Below are 21,786 nucleotides of genomic sequence, written 5' to 3' on the forward strand. Positions count from 1 at the left end.
ACTGATTGGTAGCCACTAAGTGGCCTTGGTAATCAAAGGTCAATGATACAAAGGGTCAAATAGTTGGAATTGAAATGAAACCATCATATTCTAATTTTAGTAAAATCCTCTCTATCTTATATGAAATAAGTTATGTATGTTTCATTTGTAGTACACTTAAATGTTCTTCACAAAAATTGCAAAATAATTCCATAATACTATAAAAAAATTCCTTTCTTTCTTTCTTTCTTTCCTCCTTTGTTGCTTAAACAATTATAATGGACCCCTAAAGAATGTTGCTAGTAGTCACCATGGCAATGTGGTCCAACACCTACTCTAAATTCCCGCGTAGCTCCAGCTGGATAATATTTTGCGGAGTTCAACCTCATTTTAAAACTTTATAACTTCCATGCCCAGAAGAATAAAATTCACTTAAGGGAAAAACAGATCTCGATCATAATGCTATGCTGAGAGAGTAAAGTTTGTGCGGAATAGCACATTCATCAAAGTTTATGCTCAGAAATATTCTCTTCATTTATTCTTGTTGAAAAAACAACCTAATTGGCATCCTAGACGTCTATATAAGACCTCACGAACGGGCTTGTGTAAGCAAAGTGGGCTTTCTCATCTTTTGTGCACCTGCCAGCGAATGGCCGATGTCGATGCCATTCTTGCGCTTGCCAATCCTGACTGGTAAGTTATGCAGAGAAATTTCTTCAAATTCAACTATCATTTATATGTCATACAAATTTTAGTTTCCTTGCTTTTCTGATTAAATATATTGTCTTAATGGAAGTTGTCATTGATAATTATAATTCATGCTCACGTTTCCTTGAAGTTGAATACTGGTAATGAAATTCCTGATAACTGGTTTTAGTAGTTCCAGTAAGTGCTCTCTTATGGTTGGAGAATCTTGGATTTAGGTAACAACAAAGGCCCCAACAATAGCTGTGTTTTTCTATGTGTTGCTTTATTTCGTTTTATTTCAATTTATCATGAAAGCTTGATCTGTAACATGAATTTCACTGTCAACCCTGCTGATCAAACAATTTTTTTAATGATTATTCCATTAAAAGTGTCCATCAAATGTTAAGAAATATATTATTTTAAAAATTCATATATACAAGTATGTTAAACAAAATTCTTATATAATTAAATTTAACATGATCTTGGAACATGTGTCAATATTTTGGATGTCTCTCTAGATCATCCCCTTGATAAGATGGCCAATGCTTTGGTTGAAAAATTTGTGGGTCAGCGTCCTAATATTGCGACAATTAGGAATTGGTCTGCTGCTAAGTAGGCTATCAAAGGCAGCCTCTCTATTTCAGCCCTTCCTAAGGGCCTCTTTTGTTTCTCCTTCTCTCTTTGAGGATTGTGGCTTTATGGTAAACAAGTGTTGCATCTTAGCAAATGGTGTTCGAGTCATAAGTCTGACTCCATGCTAGTGCAATCCCCACATGGGTTCATCTTCCTAGTCTTCCCCTTGAATACTAGGATGAGGAAATTATTGAAGGCGTTGCAAACTCATTTTGCCATTTTATTCCAGTGGATTTTGTTACACATTAATGGTTGTAGATGGTTTTTGCTTGATTGTATATTGGATTTGCTCCCAATACCTTCATGTCGACTTCTCTTGTGTTGAAGTCCCAGTTTGGTTTGTGGAATCAACCCTTGGAGTACGAGAACTCAATGCTTTTCTATCAATGTTGTTCGTCTGGTGTTCACCTGGCCAATGCTTGTCCTCGAGGTGGTATGGTGACTTCAGAATCTAAAGGTAAAGGTAAGATTTCCTCTCCCATCGCGGGTGCCCCTAGCTCGGCTTCGTTTGATGCTGGTCTACTGTGTGGTGATGTGGCTCTTTTTCTTGTTTCTTTTCTACCCTCTATTGGTTTGCCTAGTATGGATAAGGGTGGCCCATCTCCTGTTTCAACAGTGTTCGTTGCACCTACCTCGACACCCATTTCTTCTAGTATGGTTGTCCCCTGCTTTGATTCAATGGTGATGGAATTGCATTCTGAAGCAACCTTTTCTTCCTCTTCAGTGGCTATTTTTTGTCTCTCCTCCAAAGGATGCTTTGGAGGTCTACCTTCTGCTCTCCTTGGGCATTCAAAATGAGGGTGGGTTGTCTCCAACTAATTTTTTGCATTGTTCTTCTCCTTCCAAGGGATAGATGGTGGTTCCTTTCCACCATTCCCACTAAAAGGCCTTCCCTCCCCCTTTTTTTGAGTTGGACCCTCCTCCCTGCGTTTTGCACTTCCTTTTAGGGGTGTGCAACCAGAGATCTCTATGTTTGGGCCATTGGGGTCTCCTGTTGTGTTGTCTAGGCTCCTCTTGATTAATGGCTGACCTATCTCCCATGGTATAAGGAAGTCTATGGATGTGGGTAGGGACTCTAATGTGGAAAGGAAATCTTTAAGGGATGTTCATCAGAATAGTGCTACCAAGGATGTGCCTAATGGATGTTAGGGTATATTGGAGTAGTTATGCTCCTAGAAGACCTAGATATGATTATTTTCTCTTGGACTATAAGGGGCTTGAATGGGTACCATAAGAAGATATTGTCAAGAATTTGTGAAAGAGTTGAAATTAGATATCGTTTTACTTCAAGAAACTAAGATGAGTGAGGAATCTTGTAATAAGGTATGTAAGTTCATTTGGCCCACCTCTCAATTGTTTGCTATGCGTGCTAAAGGTTCCTCTAGGGGTCTTGTGGTCCTACGACATCCAAGTTGTCTCTCTGGTTCTCTAGTTGCTCTGGATAAGAATTTTCAGTGCATAGACTTTGATAGTATTCCTTCTTCTAAGGTTTGGTGTCTCACTATTGTCTATGCTCCCAAAAATGTTGTGCTTATGTGCGATCTCTGAAACTATTTGATTTCTCACTAGAATGGTTGGTGTGGTGCCCAATGGATTGTTATAGGAGACTTTAACACTCCTCTCTTTCCCTTAGAAAAATTTGGAGGGCCTTCGGATTTATTTGAAAGTATGTTGGACCTTCAGGATTTCCTCTCCCATGGGGATCTCTCTGACCTGGATCTTGAAGGCAAGAGTTTCGCTTGGTCCAACCAACGAATGGATGAGAACCTCATTCAGATTTGGTTGAATCGTGACACAGTCTCTTCCTCCTGGAATATTTCATAGTCTTTCCACATTTCATCACTTATTCATAGTTTCTCTTGCCATTGTCCCATATCAGTTTCCTAGTAGCCCCCTTGCCCCCGAAGAGGGTTTCCTTTTTTGTTTCAAATCATGTGGACACTCTTTCCTAACTTTAAATTTCTTGTGGCTCATTGGTGGACTGTCAATATTCATGGTACTATCATGATCTGTGTTGCTCACAAAATGATGTTACTTAAATTTCATCTTTGGTCCTAGAGTAAATCCTCCTTTGGGGACATCTTTTCTTAGAAGAAGGCTCTTAATGCCTATATTGATTTACTCAATAATAAAAGTATGGAATCCCTTGGTTCTAAGGTTGGTAGAGCTAAGAAACGCACACTTCTACTTGATATCAACAATCTGATTAGTAAAGAGGAACTGTAATAGAAGCAGTAGTCTAGGAGTGATTGGGATAAGGAGGGGGATAAAAATATGAACTTTTACCATCAATCTTCTAGTTTTCATAGAAAGCGCAATTGTATTAAGGAGATTTTGAGGGCCAATGGTACCTTAGTGATTGAGGAATTGGATATCAAGCAAGTTGAGGACTCTCACTTCTCTTCTCTACTCAATCCTATGTTAGCTTTGGATCCTACTGTTGATGTGATCTTTGCTATGTTGGTCAATTGCATTCCCTCCAATATCAACCATGATGACCTTTTCTCCATGGAGTGGACCTTGTTTGAAGAGGAGGTTAAGGTAATGATTTTCTCCTTTGGCCCTTTCAAATCCCCTAGCCTGGACGGGTTGTTGCCCTTCTTTTTTCAGGAGTATTGGGATATTGTTGGTCCTGACATTATCCTTGTGGTTAGGGAGTTTCTTTCCTTTGCCAAGATACTCAAGAAAATTAATTAAACCTTTGTTTCCCACATCCCTAAAAAAAATGGGGCTAAGAGAATGTCTGAATTAGACACATTAGCCTCTGGAATACTGTATAAAATTTTCTTTAAACTTATTGTTCATAGAGTGAAAACTTTCATCAACTCCCTAATCCATGCTAATAAGAAAGGTTTTGTTGCTTGGCACCAAATTGCTGATATTGTGTTGGAAGTTCATGAAATGCTACACTCTATAAATCATAATGGTAAAGAAGGTATTCTTCTCAAACTAGATATATCTAAAGTTTAGGATATGGCTGTCTAGCCCATTCTTTTTTCAGGGAATTTGGTTTTGGTGGTAAGATCCTTCAGGCTATTGAGGCTTGTGTTGACACTCTATCAATGGTTCCCCCCATGGTTCCTTCAATTCTACTGACGATTTGTGACAAGGAGACACCCTTTTTCCCTACCTCTTCATTCTCATTATGGAGGTCTTGGAGAGGAATTTAATTGTTTCTCTTCAAAATGGTGTCATTAAGGGGTTTAAACCATCATCGACCACCTTTGTTATCTTCCACCAATAATTTGTGGATGACACCCTTTTCCTTGCTGAGGCTTCCATTGGTGAAGCTAAGTGCTAGAGGACCATTCTCTCAAACTATGCCTTTGCTTCTAGTAAAAAAACCAATATGGATAAAAGTGTTGTCTTCTTTATGAACTCCAATCAGGTTATCCAAAATAGAATTGGTAATATCCTTAATTGTAGGATTACTTGTCTCATGTTGAATTATTTGGGTCTTCCTCTCACTACTGGGAAGGTGGACAGTTCGGTTTGGGCAAACCTTCTTGAGAGAACTTGGAGGAAATTACCTATGTGGAAAGGTGCAATTCTAAGAAGTGCTAGTAAGATTCAACTCTTAAAAGTCTCCTTGTAGAGTATTTCAATTTATCTTCTCTCTCATTTCCACATTATGGTCTCATGGGCTAATAAAATTGATCAAGTTGAAAGATGCTTCACCTAGGCTAGTGTGGAACAATGTAATAAAATGCCCCTTGTTTACTACGAGAAAATCTACTACACTAAACATGTTGGCAATCTGAGCATCAATGGTCTGTAGCCAGTGAATGAAACACTTTTGGCTAAGATGGTTGGAGACTTTTGTTTTATGCTTCCAATTGGTCACTAATCATGGCTAGTAAGTATTTGAATGGGAGAGTGCTTTCTTTCTTGCATAGGAATGTTATGTCTAGAGGGTTGTATATATGGAATAATCTCCTTTGTGGCTTGCTCTCTAAATGTTTGCTTTGGCAACTAGGAAATGGTTGGATCATTCACTTTTGGAAGGATTCTTGGATCTTGCCCACACCTCTTGAGTTCCACCCTATCTTCTCTATGGTTAAAGTAGAGCTCTCTACCAAACTTGGGACCAACCTCAGTGACTATTGGGTCTCCTATTCACAACCTAAGGAGTGGAAATTTAAAGCTTCTGATTTACCTCAACCCCTTAAACTTGTTGTTATTAAGCATCTCAAAATCCCAAGTACTATCTGATTTTCTAGAAGAAAGGAACAAGATATCTTGATTTGAACTCCCTCAAAGGATTGTAACATTTCGATGAAATCTAACTTTGAGCTTTCCTATCCTTCCTTGGTGCCCACTTTTAAGTGAGACTTTATTGATAGGATGTTGATTCTAGCCAAAATTATATTTTTTCTGGTGGATTGTTTGCCTTAGAAGAATACTTACTTTCAATAATCTTATGAAGAGGGGCTTCCAATTAGCTAATAAATGCATGCTTTGTGAAAATGTGACTGAAATAATTGTTCATATATTGTCTCATTGTCCTTACTCCTGGAATGTTAGAAAAAAGATTATTCGTATGTTTTGTTTGGACTAGGTTTATAATTGTGTGGCCAAAGGTAATCTTTTGGGTGGCTTTCCCTCCAAGGTTCACCTATCTCTCGAGATTTGGAGACAATATTTCATTCACACTAGCTAGCATTTGCGAAAGGAGCAGACTAATATAAATTTCAAAGAAAAAAGTGTGGTTGGGAGGATCTATCCAACAAAATTATTTCAAATGTCAAATAGAGTTTGAGTTGTTTTGTGAAACGAACCCATTCTCACTTCCCGATTCAGTTGGATTTGGCGAATGCTAGCTCCTAGGAAATAAAAGCTAATCTATTTGATTTCTTGACCCCTCTAATTGGCTTCATAAATGCTATTAAATAGACCCCTTGACACTAGATGACTAAAATTGAACTTTGGTGAGTCTTCTCATGGTAACCTAGGTCAAGTGGGAGGGGGTGGTGTGATCAAGGATCCAGATGGTCACTTGATCCTTTCTTATGCTACAAACCTAGGTGTCAAAACCTCCAATGTGGCGGAAATGGTTGCCATGTTTCATGGACTTCATGTGGAAAGAGAGATGGGTATTTCTAAACTCATTGTGGAAGGTGATTCTCATAATACCATTATGATGCTAAATGAAGAAGCTAGGCTAGATTGGAAGGTTGCTCCTTTCATTGTTAAGAGTCACATCCTCCACCTTATATTTGATGAAGTTAGATTCTATCATGTGCCATGTGTGATGCATGGGGAATAGGGTGGCTGGTAAATTAGACGAATTGGGTATGATGGTTAATAATTTTAAAGTTTTTATCCAAATGTATGAAGTACTTCTTGATGGTCGTGTCATGATTTCAAATGACATACACATTAATGATGTGTAATCCCAAGGATTCTTTTTTAGTATTTTATTTTCTTTCCATTGCCTTTCCAAGTTGGCTAAAGTGATGATATTTTATTTCTATGGGTACCTACCACAATTATTTTTAGACTTGTCGCTTTCACATTGTGGCCTTTGGGTGTGCAAAGATGGGAGGAGATTTGAATTAGACAGAACTAGATGATTTTTCTAAGTTCAAAAATAATGGTGAATTATGGGGCAAGGTTGTCCAAGGAAATCTGGACTCATATGTTGAGGGCATGATTGGACATGACCCCAAACTCTCTACTACCTTTGTTCAAGCTTGAAACAATGACACTTTGAAGTTGAGAAATGTCACTTTTGAGGTTTCTAAGCATATCATATAAGATGGTATTGAGTTTTATCTATATGGTATCACCTTCCCCATAAAACCTAAGAAAAATTACAAGGAGGATTTTGACCAGTTTTTTCAACCCGATGAAGGGGTCTTTAAATTGCAAAGTGGCTACAATCGTGAAGATGTCCTAGGTATATGAAAGGAGGCTACCCTACTCTTAATGAAATAATTCACACTTGATGGTAGGAAGAAGAAATTTCACCTTCATATCTTCCCTGTGTTTAACCATCTACGCAATGGGGCAAGGATGAGCTTCCCTTACTAGGTTTATTCATCCCTGAATCTATTTCTAGGGTTGTTACTAAAGGAAATGTCGCTTTTCTCCAAGGTATTATTCATAGTCCATATTATTTTTATTTGGAAAAACATCGCTTGCATGGGATCCCTACTGGTGAATTAGGGTCCACATTTGATCCCAATTTGTATGGTGATCTCATTGTGACTTCATTCAACTCTATTAAAATGTCCGACTCAGGCCCTAAATTTCCCACCATAAAAAATCGCACCCACATGGCCAAATTCAGGGCCATTACTGCTTGTAAAAAGGACCTTGTTGAGGAATCCCCATTGGAGGAGCATAAGGAGGTGGAAATTGTTGAGGATTAGAGGTTTTATTCTAATTACTCTAAGAAATTTGACTCCTTTGAAATCATGGACTTTGATTGGTCCCATGCCAAGAATTTTTTCAATGATGCTAACCCTCCCTAGCCCACTAAGGCCCTGAACTCTATCACTATCATCACCAACTTTGTGAAGGATATCCATGATGATGTTGAAAGGCAATATGACCTACTCAAGTGGCTTTTTGGGAAGATGAATGTTGCTAGTAGGAATATTAATAGGTTGGAGACACTTGTAGAAGCCAAAGATAAGGCTAATAACTAGGTTGAGGATGTGGATGAGGATAGAGTCTAGAAGGTGGACAACGATTTTGTTTCCCTTTTAGACAACTAGGCTAAGATGGAAGGGATAATCGATGACTTGGATGCTAAGATGAGAATGACTAGAATGAAAGCTAAGTTGGAAGAAATCCAGTGTTCCTGGAAGGCCCTTAAATATTAAATCAAGGTGGCTAAATAGACTTGTAAGAATGTGGTCAACATGCATAATTCCTCTCTATAGGATATTCAGACCATTCAGGGTGAGATCTATAGTGGAAAATTAAACCCTAGTGATTCCCCACCTAGGAGAGAGAAAGGAAATCACTAGCATGATTTTTACTTGGGAGCTACTTTACATTCAAAAGAGGGATTGAATTCACTAGATCAAAACTCTAGAATGAATAAGGATCTGAATACTAAGAAAATTGCAAGGGTGTAATGCAATTTACCCTCCTTTGTAAGTGGAAGAGTTGACTTGTTGACTATGCAGAAAATGAAGACAAAACAGGTGAAATAAGGAGCTACCGATTCGGGATCATGTTGTAACTTTGGATTTGAGATATTTAAACTGGTATAGATCTTCCCTAGAAATTTGGAGAAAATTCGTTAGAACCAAATTGAAATTGCACACGGTCCTCTGAAAAATTTGCACACCGAAAAGGGTTTTTCCGTCTTTGCAAATGAAGCCTAAATCTGCAATTACAGTTGTGCACTTGCCCCCTACACACATAAAAGAAGGGAAGAAGGGTTTTGGATAGGGGTTTTTCTTAGTCAAACCCTGATTGAGGAATCAACTTTGAAAGAAATTAATTGTGAATGCTTAAATGTAAATAATGGAAATGTATACCTTGTAGATCTGCAATTTGTTGATGATGGTTGTTTTGCTTCTTGAATGTAATCACAAGTGTTGCATGCAATGAAATGTAAAATGACAAATCCTTAACACACACACATGCTTGTAAATGAATGTTGTAATGTTTCTCCAATGGATGGATGAAGAAGACACAAGAATAATAAGAAGACTTGATGAATGCTTGAAGACTTGAGTGGTTGATAACGATAATGGAGATCTTCCACTTGTTTCCCAATGTTCTCTTATCTTCACTTCTATAAATGAGAGGACTAGGTCTAGTTTTATAAATGCCTAGGAAAATAATTTTCATCTCATCGAAGGCTGACATAGGGGAGATTAAATCCAGAAGAGAAAATTTTGTCCAAGGGTCAGACGGACCCATTTTAGGGCGACCCAAAGAGGGAGGATAGGGGCGCCACACCCCTTTCCTACCCTATTTTGCGGCTTGGACAGGGTCACAAGGTGATGGAAGGGCTAAAATGGGAGGAAAATTGGAATGATGATGCAAAGAGGGGTCCCAATTGAGTAGGGAGATGCACTAGCTAGCCTGAGGATCTAAAACATAGTCAAAATTGCAAGGGTCGCAATTTTATGATGCTACAAGATCAACAAGAAAAGAGAGAAGAAGAACAAGTGAACAGAGGCCATGATTATTAGTGTCGGTCGTTTAGAATCTATGGTGAAAACCACCCTAGATTTGGCTCTAACTTATTATAGCTCTGGGTTCAAGTCTTCTAAAAAGGTGTCATTTTCTAATTAAATTTTAAGTTTATTCCAAGATTGGCGGGATAAAAGTTCCCCCATGTAGTTAGCCATCCCTTTGTGCTTTTCATGGGTAGTTTTACTGGTTTTTGTTTTCTCCGTGTTTTTGTTTTGGTTAGGTTCTTGCTAGTCTTTTAGTTTCTTTGCTAGTTATCAAGCATCCTTTTTGGTTTTTCCTTATGTTTTAGCGGGTTCTTTTAACTAGTTGAGCATCCCTCATGCACCCTAGGCATCCCTTCGCTGATATGTAATGGTACAGGTCTATCTTGCTTTTATTAATGACAACACTTTTAGATAATTTATAATTAAATTTTTACATTTAAAATATGTTTCAAAATTAGAATATATAATTATTTTAATATTTTTAATAGTAAACTTAAAACTTTTTAAATTTTTGATAATTATATTTTTAATATTTTATTCTCTTTATAATATTAGTAAATGCTCTACTAAAAAATGTAGTTAGACACATATCTACCAACCTTTGTCTCCAAAGTTTTTTGTTAAATTTTGCTCATTCATAATCTTATGTATTGGTGAGTAACCACCCCACGAGTCTTCCCAAAATAAGGCTTGGTTACCTTTCCCTATATTCCATGACAGTTCTAGGGTGAGAACATCCCTACAATTAACTAGGAAATTCCAAATTCTCAAACCTTTAGGCGGGTTTAGGGTTCTGAAAATGCTAGTAGGGTCCTTAGAGTCTAGATATTTGCTTGATAGAAATTTCACCTGGATCTCCAATGAGGTTCCTTATACATTTTTCAAATTAATTTAGCCCCTAAAGCCTTATTTTGGAAAGCCCAATTTCTAAGCCTTGTACCCCCTTTCTCCTTAGGTTGGAAAAGTTTATCCCAAGCTATTAACGCGAATTTCTTCTGATCTACCAACCCCTGCCAAAAAATGGTTCTAAATTTTTTATCAAACTTCTTTTTAACACCCACCCATAAAGGAAAACAAGTTATCTGATATTGGGGAAGGGAAGAGAGTACAAATCGTAGCATGATAACTCTACCTGCCATTGACAACCACTTACCTTTCCAATTTTGGATTTTTTGATCAAGCTTGGATAAGATATATCCCCAAAGATTGGAAGATGTTTGACCCTTATCCACTAGAAGACCTAAATACTTGAAAGGTAAAGGCCCTATCTGAAAACCTAACACATTGGTAGTGGCTTTCTCTATTTTAACATCTATATTTAAAAAGAGTGGCTTGCCCTGATTCTCTAGAGAACCAATCTAGAATAAGATTGAAATTTTTGGCTTCTACCAAACTTTTTAATCCAAATGGTAGGGTATCCTCAGCGAATTGTTGATGGGTGAGAAGAGGAAGACTACTAGTGCCTTTTATCCTCGAGATGTTACCAAAATCTTGAGCTTTTTGAATGGTCCTTCCTAAAGCCTCTTCCATGATAATGAAGAGGAAGGGAGATAATGGATCCCCTTGCCTCACACCCTACAATATTTCAAGGAAACCTTCAGGAGTTCCATTAACTAAAACTAAGACTTTGGGACTTGAGATACACTGAAAAATTAAGTTGATCCAAGCTTTACTAAAGCCAAAAGCCTCTAAGAATTTGCAAAGGAGTCTCCAATTTACCATTTCATATGACTTCCTAATATCTAATTTCATGAGCATACAAGCTTGATGGTTGTGTTGGATGGAGTGGATAGCTTCTTGAGCTATGATGATTGCATCAAAAATGGATCTACCAGAAACAAAATCATTTTTCTCCTCTGAAATGATACTTGAAAGCAGAGGCTTAAGTCAGTTGGCTAGTGCCTTTGAAAAGATGTTATAGATAGTGTTGCAGAGTGATATGGGTCTAAGGTCACTCATACTATCCACATTCTCCTTTTTGGGGATGAGAACTAACAAGGTGTTATTAATTTCTTTAAGGAATCTGCCAAAGCATCTTTCCCCCTCTAAAGCTTCTACTAGCTCATTATGTATGAAGTACCAACAAGCTTGAAAGAAGAATGCAGGAAATCCATCTAGATAGGGGCCTTATCCATATGGAGCTGGAATAAGTCCTCTTCTATTTCCTATTTTGTGAATTTATGATTTAAAATGTTGTTTTGGGTGTCATTAATAATTTTGGAGATGTTATTGTTAGGTCCCAGAGACAACTGAGAGGGGGTGGTTGATGGAATGGTGCTCGGGATAGACTAGCCTAGTCCATGCTCTTGGATCCTTTCCTTGGATCACTTGGTGTCCTCTACACACCCTAGGGTATCTAGGACTTCCTTTTCTTGAGGAATCCCTTGACCTTTCCCAATTCCACCAACCAATGAGTTGCAATGCTTCTCCTAAGGTCTCACCTACTCATGAGACTCAAAACCCCTTACTATGGCTAATAAGGGCTAGGCTTGGTCTACACATTCCAAGTTCTTAGCAAGGTTAGGACAGGTCTTAAACCATGTTTTACATCCATCCATGTTCCCCCAAGAAGTTACAACCTTCATCCCTTCTACTGATTTCACTATTTTGTGTTTTGCCTACAAAATAGGGCTACAAGGATTAGGACCAATTAGGCCTCCTACCCAGTCCTTTAGGGCTCCCTCTCACAAATGATGCACAAACTACCCAAACTCCCAAAATGGACTACCATTTATTTGGAAAGGGCTCAAGGATTTATCTACTTTTGGGCCTCCATGTGGCCGTACAGTACCTTGGGCAAATTTTGGGGGTTTTAAGGGTTTTGTGAGGGTTTTTATTGTCTGCCTGGGTCACAGTGGAGATTTTGTGTTTTAGCCACCTTTTTTGGATTGGTGGAGGTTCCTCCTTCACACCATTGGTTCTTCACACACTCCTCTCACCTCCTCCAAAGGGTGCACTCTCCTTTGACCAACCTTGCTCTCCAAGACCTCTGCACCAACAACCATTCCTAACCAGGCACTGTCTAGTTTCGCCTAGGAATGGGTCTTCAAATGGCTTCCTTACATTTTCAAGGGCCCTGCTTGCATTGAACTATGGTACAAGGTCTTCTCTCCCATTCCCCATGGTTTCATGGTGATTCCACAATGGAGAATGGAGTTATGATTCCATTTGCACAAACCAGTCCAAAACTGGACAGTGAGAAGGCAATTTACAAACTATTTACAAACACACACAACCTACAAATAAAAACCTAATCTAATTACTCACAATGAAATTATTTACACCATAGAAGAAACTCCATGCAATTTTACACACAAATCAATCCATTAACTTGCTGGGTTGCTTCATTCAAACTGACTGGTACCCAACAAACAGTCATAGTCAAGCTTTTCTTACTTAGGCCATACAATGTCTAACATCCAACCCATTAACTTAGGGTTTGGAAGTACTTATACTACCCTCTCCTCAGTATATGTGCCCTTATTAGGGTTGTCCACACCAAACTAAAAATTTTGTCCTCATGGTGGAAAAGTTGTTTGACAACTTTTAAAAGTTGTCATGCAACTTTTGCAACTTTTGAGCAACTTTCCCAATGTTGCTTTTCTTAACTCCTAGACCCACATTGGGCCAACCTAAGGACTCCGCCATGCTATGAGGGACCCCTAAACACCTCAAATTCACACACACCCCCTATTTCCAAGAAAATCTCAATTTTTGACTCATGACCTTAAGACCTCAACTAGGACCCTAACTAGGACCAATGAGCACATGGCTCTTTATTTTATATACAATGGCTTCAAAAGAAGCATAAAACTAACGAAAAAAAGAAGGAGGAAGAACTTGGAAGGGTGCTCCTGCACCATACTCCCCCTCTACACACAACTAAGAAATAGATGAAGAGATGAGAGCCGGGTCTATGCCAAGTGTCTTGAACCTGCTCTCCTCAACCCAGGTAGCTTTAGACTTAGGCTGATATGCCCACTTCACCAAGTGTTCCATGTAGACCTGGTGTCTGGTGGACTTCTTTACTCTAGGTTCCAAGATCTCCTCTGTTATAGGCTTCTTCACCTGTGGTAAGACATTAACATCTAGCTCCTGCAACACCTTGGCTTGGTTCTCCTTTTGCCCTGCTATTTCACCCTTGTACATGATCAGGTCAGCTACATTAAAGACCGGTGATATAGCCAAATCTAAAGGTAGGTCAACCTTGTAAACCTTCTCCCCATACTTTGACAAAATTCTACAAGGTCCTACCCTCTTCATTTGCAGTTTGGTAGGCTTACCACTTTGCATCATAGCTTTGCTCAAATGGACCATCACAAAGTCACCCACCTTGAACTGAACATCTCTCCTTTTCTCATCCATTTTGGCCTTTATTTTTTGAGTGGATTCAAGGATGGCTTTCTTAAATTTCTCTTGGACTTCCTTGATGGTTTGGGTGAAGTCCTCTACTTGCCCTCTCTTCATTTCCAAGGTACCAAGGTTTCTCAACTCACACACTCCTCTTGGATGTCTACCATAGACAACCTCAAAAGGACTTCTACCAGTGGTCCTATTCACACTGTCATTATATGCATACTCTGCTTGTGGAATGACTAGGTCCCATGCCTACCCATACTCCTTAGTTAAACACCTCAACAAATTGCCTAACACCCTATTAATGACTTCAGTTTGACCATCTATTTGTGGATGGTAAGCTGAGCTAAATGAGAGATTAGTTCCAAGTCTCCTCCATAATGTTTGCCAAAAATGGCCCATGAACTTGTTTTCCCTGTCTGAAACAATGCTTAAAGGGAGTCCATGAATCCTAACAATCTCTTTAAAGAAGAGATGTGCAACATAGCTAGCATCATGTGTAGTTTTACATGAAATGAAATGGCTCATTTTGGAAAATCTATCTGCTACCACATAGATGCTATCCATACCTGTCTTTGTCTTGGGAAGTCCTACTACGAAGTCCATGCTTATACATTCCCAGGGCCTATTAGGGACCGGCAATGGTTGATAGAGACCAGCATTGCTTGATCCTCCTTTTGCTCTTTAGCATACACCACATTGTTCTACATATCTTTTCACATCCCTTAGCAACTTTGGCCAATATTAGTACCTCTGTACTAAATCCAAGGTTTTGTTGACTCCAAAGTGTCCACTTAAACTGCCATTGTGTTTCTCTTGGATGAGGCTTTCCCTCATGGATCTTCTTGGTACACACAACTGATTACCTTTGATAAAAGAGACCATTTTGGAGAGTGTAATCTGCATACTCACCATGGAAATGGTTCTCAAACTCCTTAAAAACCTTGTAAGATGATGAGAAGTCTTCATCTCCTTCATAGAGGTCCTTGAAACCTTCTATTCCTATGCTCTGCAACTATAGTTCTTGAACTATCAACAACTTCTTGCTTAATGCATCTACCACCTTGTTAAGTTGCCCCTTCTTATGCTTGATGGTGAAGGTGAAGGATTGGAGGTATTCCATCCATTTTAAATGCCTATTGCTAAGCTTCTCTTGAGTGTTAATGTAGCTCAATGCCTGGTTGTCTGTGAACACCACAAATTCCTTTGGAAGTAGGTAATGCCTCCATTTCTTTAGAGACTACACTAATGCATACAACTCTAGGTCATAGGCTGAGTACTTCTTCTTTGTTTCATTAAGCTTCTCATTGAAAAATGCCACAGGTCTTCCCTCTTGACTCAATACACCACCTACTACAATTCCACTTGCATCACACTCCAATGTGAATAGTTTATCGAAGGTAGGTAGGAGAAGGATAGGTTTTGTGGCTACTTCTTGCTTCAACGATTGAAATGCTTTATTAGCCTGCTTAGTCCATTTAAACTTAGTTTTAAGGCCTCCTTTTATGGTGTCAAGGACTGGTGCACATATGCCACTAAAGTTCCTCACAAACTTCCTATAGAATTGAGCTAATCCATGGAAACTCCTAACTTTAGTCCCTATTCTAGGTGCAGGCCAATTCAAGATTGCCTCCACTTTGCTTGGATCCATCTTCAAGGTTCCCTTAGACACCACAAATCCTAAGTAGACCAGCTCTTTCTTCAAGAAGTCACACTTCTCTAGGTTGATGGATAACTTCTCCTCATGTAACCTCTCTAAGACTAACCTCAAATGCTCAAGGTGCTCCTTTTTGGTTCTGCTATAGATGAGTATGTCATCTAGGTACACCACCACAAACCTTCTTGTGAAATATTTTAACACCTCATTCATCAACCTCATGAAGGTGCTTGGGGCATTGGTGAGTCCAAATGGCATCACAAGCCATTCATACAATCCTTTTGTGGTCTTGAAAGCAGTCTTCCACTCATCACCCTCCTTGATTCTAATCTGGTGATAACCACTTTTAAGGTCCAATTTGGTGAAATACATAGCACCTCCTAGACAGTCCATCAAATCCTCTATTCTAGGAATAGGAAACCTATACCTTATGGTGATCCTATTTATTGCCCTTGAGTTAGTGCATAGTCTCCACTTGCCTCCTTTCTTTGATGCTAGCACTACCGGGACTGCACATGGGTTGATGTTCTTCTTAATCAGTCCTTGTTCCAATAACTCTTGCACTTACCTTGCTACCTCCTTGTTCTGATCAGGTGTGAGCTTATATGCTACCTTGTTAGGTAGGGATGCTCCTGGTACAAAGTCTATTTGATGGCTTATAGACCTTCTAGGTGGGAGTGTTGCAGGTGCTCCATCACTCACTATGTCCTTATACTCTTGTAGCATTTGCTTCACCTCCTTAGGTACTTCTACCTGCAACTTGTCTTCTTCCTCCTTTGGTTTCACAAAGATGGCACACTTCACTATCTCCTCCTCATGTAGCAAGTTTAAGAACTCTTTACCAGTAGCCAATAAGACACTAGGTGTTTTTGAAGTTCCCTCTTCATCCTCCATCAAGGATTGAATCTTGAAGGTCTTGCTATCCTTCTTGAATGATATGGAGTTCTCCTCTCCATCATAGATCACCTTCCTATCAAATTGCCAGGGTCTTCCTAGCAGCAGATGACAAGCATCCATAGGAAACACATCACAGAGGATCTTATCCTTATATCCTCCTATAGAAAACTCTACCCAAGTCTATTCATTGACTAGAACACTCTGTCCTTTGTTCAACCAAGTCACCTTGTAAGGGCTAGTGTGGGGTATTCTTGTGAGTTTCAACTTCCTGACTACCTCTTCTGATATGATGTTGTCAGTTGAGCCTGAATCAACTATCACCTTGCACACTTTACCAAGAACTTTGTATCTCACCCTAAACAATGCTCTCCTATGTTTGGGTTCCTCCTTAACTGGCTTTCTGATCAAAGTCCTATTGAACATCAGATTTTCTCCAATCTCTAATTCAATCTGGTCCACATATGGTGTCTTGTTGCTTGAAGAGTCTTCATGAGCATAAGTAACCCTCTTTCCACTGTTTGATGAGGTAGGCTTGTTAGGGCATCTATATGCCAGGTGTCCCAATTGTCCACAGTTGTAACACTTCATAGTTGCAAAGTAGGAGTTACCTCTATTGGTACCTCTACCCCTACTTGGACCACCTTGTGCACTTCTTCCTCTAGAATGGCCTCCTCTAAGATTGGTTTCACTGCCATGTTCAGTTAACTTGGCTTCTCCTTGGTTCCTTTGCTTGTTTGACTTACTTTGGTAACTACCTCGGTGGTTCATTTGGTCTCTACCTTTGCCTTTACCCCTTTTATTGGAGTCTCCTTTCCTTTTGTTCCTCTCTTCCACCTTGGCAGTAAGCTGATGACATTTTTGAACAATAGTATGAGTCCATAGGCTTATCTCCTCTTGAATGTTCCACTTTAGGCCACTTAGATACCTAGCCACCTTAATAGATTCATCTTCTTGGACTTTGGATCTAAGACAAAGTTTTTGAAACTCTTCGGTGTAGGAGGTCACATCAAGGTCTTTCTACTTCAAACCTTGTCTCTTCTTATGAAGTTGGACTTCATAATCCTCTGGTAAGTAGTTCTCTTTGATCTTGCTCACCATGGCCTTCCAATTGGCAATATGTAGCTTCCCCATGCTAACTCTCTCTTCTTGCAAGTACTTCCACTATGTCAAAGTTGCTCCCCTTAATCTTGATTTGGCAACCTTAACATTTTGAGCCTCTATCACTCCCTCACACTCAAAGTGGTTTTCCATTCCCTCAATCCATTCCATGACAGTGTCAATGTCCATCCTTCCACTGAAATGTGGCAATCCTTCAAAATCTTTGGTGTTCAAAGCCTTGATATCCTTCACAAATGGTTCTTCATTAAACAAGGGATGTGGTTCAGGTATAATGTCATCTATGTCAATGGTTTTCTTGCCTTTATCCTTGGTATCTTCACCCCAAGGTCCTTGTGTCCTCTGATCCACCACTTCTTACAGTTTATCCCTTATCTCACTCATTTCTTCTTCGAGGAGTCTATTCTTCTCCTTCTTCTTTTCTACCTCCCTAGCCAGCTCTGCATTAGTGACCATTCTTCTCTCCCCTACCGATTCACTAGTATATAGAGACATACACAGTCCAACAAATCTTTAACTTTCTCTGATACCAATCTAATGGGATGGTGTTTGGGATAGACTAGCCTAGTCCATGCTCTTGAATCCTTTCCTTGGATCACCTGGTGTCCTTTACACACCCTAGGGTCTCTAGTACTTCCTTTTCTTGAGGAATCCCTTGACCTTGACCAATTCCACCCACCAATGAGTTGCAATGCTTCTCCTAAGGTCTCACCTACTCATGAGACTCAAAACCCCTTACTATGGCTAATAAGGGCTAGGCTTGATCTACACCTTCCAAGGTCTTAGAAAGGTTAGGACAGGTCTTAAACCATGTTTTACATCCATCCATGTGCCCCCAACAAGTTACAACCTTCATCCCTCCTACCGATTTCACTATTTTGTGTTTTGCCTACAAAATAGGGCTACAAGGATTAGGACCAATTAGGCCTCCTACCTGGTCCTTTAGGGCTCCCTCTCACAAATGATGCACAAACTACCCAAACTCCCAAAATGGACTACCATTCATTTGGCAAGGGCTCAAGGATTTATCTAGTTTTGGGCCTCCATGTGGCCGTATAGTACCTTGGGCAAATTTTGGGGTTTTTAAGGGTTTTGTGAGGGTTTTTATTGTCTGCCTGGGTCACAGTGGAGGTTTTGTGTTTTAGCCACCTTTTTTGGATTGGTGGAGGCTCCTCCTTCACACTAGTGGTGCTTCACACACTCCTCTCACCTCCTCCAAATGGTGCACTATCCTTTGACCAACCTTGCTCTCCAAGACCTCTGCACCAACAACCATTCCTAATTGGGCACTGTCCAGTCTCGCCTAGGAATGGGTCTTCAAATGGTTTCCTTGCATTTTCAAGGGACCTACTTGCATTGAACTATGGTACAAGGTCTTATCTCCCTTTCCCCATGGTTTCATGGTGATTCCACAATGGGGAATGGAGTTATGATTCCATTTGCACAAACTAGTCCAAAACTGGACAGTGAGAAGGCAATTTACAAACTATTTACAAACACACACAACCTGAAAATAAAAACCTAATCTAATTGCTCACAATGAAAGTATTTACACCAGAGAAGACACTCCACATAGTTTTACATGCAAATCAATCCATTAACTTGCTGGGTTGCTTCATTCAAACTGACTGGTAACCAACAAACAGTCACAGTCAAGCTTTTCTTACTTGGGCCGTACAATGTCTGACATCCAACCTATCAACTTAGGGTTTAGAAGTACTTATACTACCCTCTCTTTATTCTATGTGCCCTTATTAGGGTTGTCCATGCCAAACTAAAATTTTTGGCCTCATGGTGGAAAAGTTGCTTGACAACTTTTAAAAGTTGTCATGCAACTTTTGCAACTTTTGAGCAACTTTCCCAATGTTGCTTTTCTTGACTCCTAGACCCACATTGGGCCAACCTAAGGACTCCACCATGCTATGAGGGACCCCTAAACACCTCAAATGCACACACACCCCCTATTTCCAAGAAAATCTCAATTTTTTACTCATGACCCTAAGACCTCAACTAGGACCCTAACTAGGACCAATGAGCACATGGCTCTTTATTTTATATACAATGGCTTCAAAAGAAGCATAAAACCAACAAAAAAATGAAGGAGGAAGAGCTTAGAAGGGTGATCCTACACTAGGGGTGAATCAGTTGTTAAATAAATTCAAACCAAAAACAACTTAACCAACTTAATGCTTAATACCGGTAAACCAGTTCAATATCCTGGTAGATAGTATTAATAGTTAATTTCTATACCAGTAAGGATTAGTGCATGAAACATAAACACAAAGTTATCCACAACACATAACACCAATATTCATATGTGGAAACTCTGTAAGGGGAAAAACCACGGTGGGAAACCTTACCCACAGTCAGATGATACTACTGCAGATAGTAAGTGTACATAAATGGGGTCTGCACATGCAAAAAGGCCAAGTGCCTAGAGCTTACTGCTCAATCACAAAATGGGAGTCACACTGACTACAGTTGGATGGTTAAATTAAATAAGAATGTACTGCACAAAATAGCATCTTCATATGCTGGATTCAGTACCAGTGTAGTTCTGATTATCTTCACAAAAAGCCTCCTTCAATCTTAAAATGATGTCTGCATGCATAGCTCTGCTTATTCTCGCATATACCTTCACACAATCCTTTTTCGCATTCCACACTTAATCTTACAAATAAGATCTTACATTTATACCATAACCTAAGACCAATTTTAGTAGGTCGGCCCTACAAGATACTACAATAAAGACATTTTACAAACAATACAATATCCGATGTAATAACCGATTGAACATGTTGGCTTAATGCATTTACAACAATAATTAATCATCTCCATAGCGTACCATGCTGATCTGGAAAAGATAAACCTACTGGTGTAACCTTGCACCTATTTGCTGGTAACAACAAATATGTGAATGCTAGTGTACCAATAAACAAAACTCCAAAACAAAGTGTTCACACAATGTCTTCAACATGACCAAGTGTTTTCCATATCATTCCAAGTGCCGGTGATCATTATATCTTGTCGGTGTACCAGATACCCATGACTATGCATGAGTCACTTGCTTGCCGGTGAATGTTGCTGATTCTCCAAAGTGCTAGAGTTTTAGTAGGTGTTGACATCAATGACAAAACCATACCAAAATACCAACAATCTCCCCCTTTGGCATTGATGGCAACACAAGATGGAAAAACCATCAAAGTGCCAAAACAGAAATGCCAAATACCAAAAACCAACAATCTCCAAAAAGAGATCATAACCAAAAATCAAAATACAAATACAGAGAGTAATAATCTCTACCCCTAGGAGCAACATGTGTTTTCCTTGTGTTTTGCAAAGTTTTTCCATACCAATCTCTCCCCCTTTGACATCAAATGCCAATGTTACATTAAAACCAAGTTCATATACAAAATACCAATCAATTCAATATACCAACTACTCCCCCTAAGAAGTAGCTTCCCATCAAAGCCGAAAAAAAGATTTCTCTATTAATTTTGTCGATTGATGACAATCATCAACTGTCTAAGTCTCTACCGGTGCAAGTATGACTCCAAGATGATCTCGGAGATATTCAAAAGTCTCCTTAGGCAAAGGTTTAGTGAAAATATCTACAATCTACTCTTTAGTATTCACATAAACCAGTTTTATCTCCTTTGCTTCAACATTTTCCCTTAGAAAATTTAGTTTGATAGAAACATGTTTGGTTTTAGAATGTAATACTGGATTCTTAGATATATCAATTGTTGTAGTGTTATCACAATAGATAGTAATAGGTTCATTGCCTTTTACCTTTATGTCTTTCAACATTTGCTTAAGCCATAGTACATGTGTACAGTTAATTGTTGCTACAACATATTCTTATTCTACTATTGATAAAGATGTACAACTTTGTTTCTTACTCAACCAAGAAACTAATCTGTTTCCAAGAAAGAATGCTCCACCGGTGGTGCTTTTTCTATCATCCACATCTCCTGCCCAATTTGCATATGTGTATGCACATAATTCAAAGTTTTCATCTCCAGGGTACCATAATCCAAGATTTAGAGTGCCTTGTAAGTACCGGAAAATCCTTTTTACTGTTGATTCATGATTTTCTCTAGGATTACTTTGAAATCTTGAAACAATACATACTGCATTCATACTATTAGGTCTAGTTTGTGTCAAATACAGTAAACCTCCTATCATAGATTTGTATCTAGTTGGATTAACAAGTGTAGACTCATCCCTTAGTGATAATTTGTCATTTGTTGTCATAGGTGTGCTTACCGGTTTAGAGTTTTCCATCCCAAATTTCTTTAGTAACACTTTCAA

The 21,786-nt window shown here is 39.1% G+C and overlaps 1 protein-coding gene across 1 annotated transcript in view; it reads left to right on the forward strand.

Moving 5' to 3' along the window:
- Positions 1-603: 603 nt before the first annotated feature.
- LOC131073268 (GDSL esterase/lipase At4g10955) overlaps positions 604-21,786 on the forward strand; it is a 32,190-nt gene continuing 11,007 nt past the window's right edge. Inside the window, exon 1 of the mRNA XM_058009675.2 lies at positions 604-672. Coding sequence (XP_057865658.2) covers positions 629-672 — 44 coding nt within the window. The 5' untranslated portion in view covers positions 604-628. The remainder of the gene's footprint in view (positions 673-21,786) is intronic.

Source organism: Cryptomeria japonica, chromosome 5, assembly GCF_030272615.1.
Source record: "Cryptomeria japonica chromosome 5, Sugi_1.0, whole genome shotgun sequence".
In the NCBI taxonomy this organism is placed as follows: domain Eukaryota; kingdom Viridiplantae; phylum Streptophyta; class Pinopsida; order Cupressales; family Cupressaceae; genus Cryptomeria; species Cryptomeria japonica.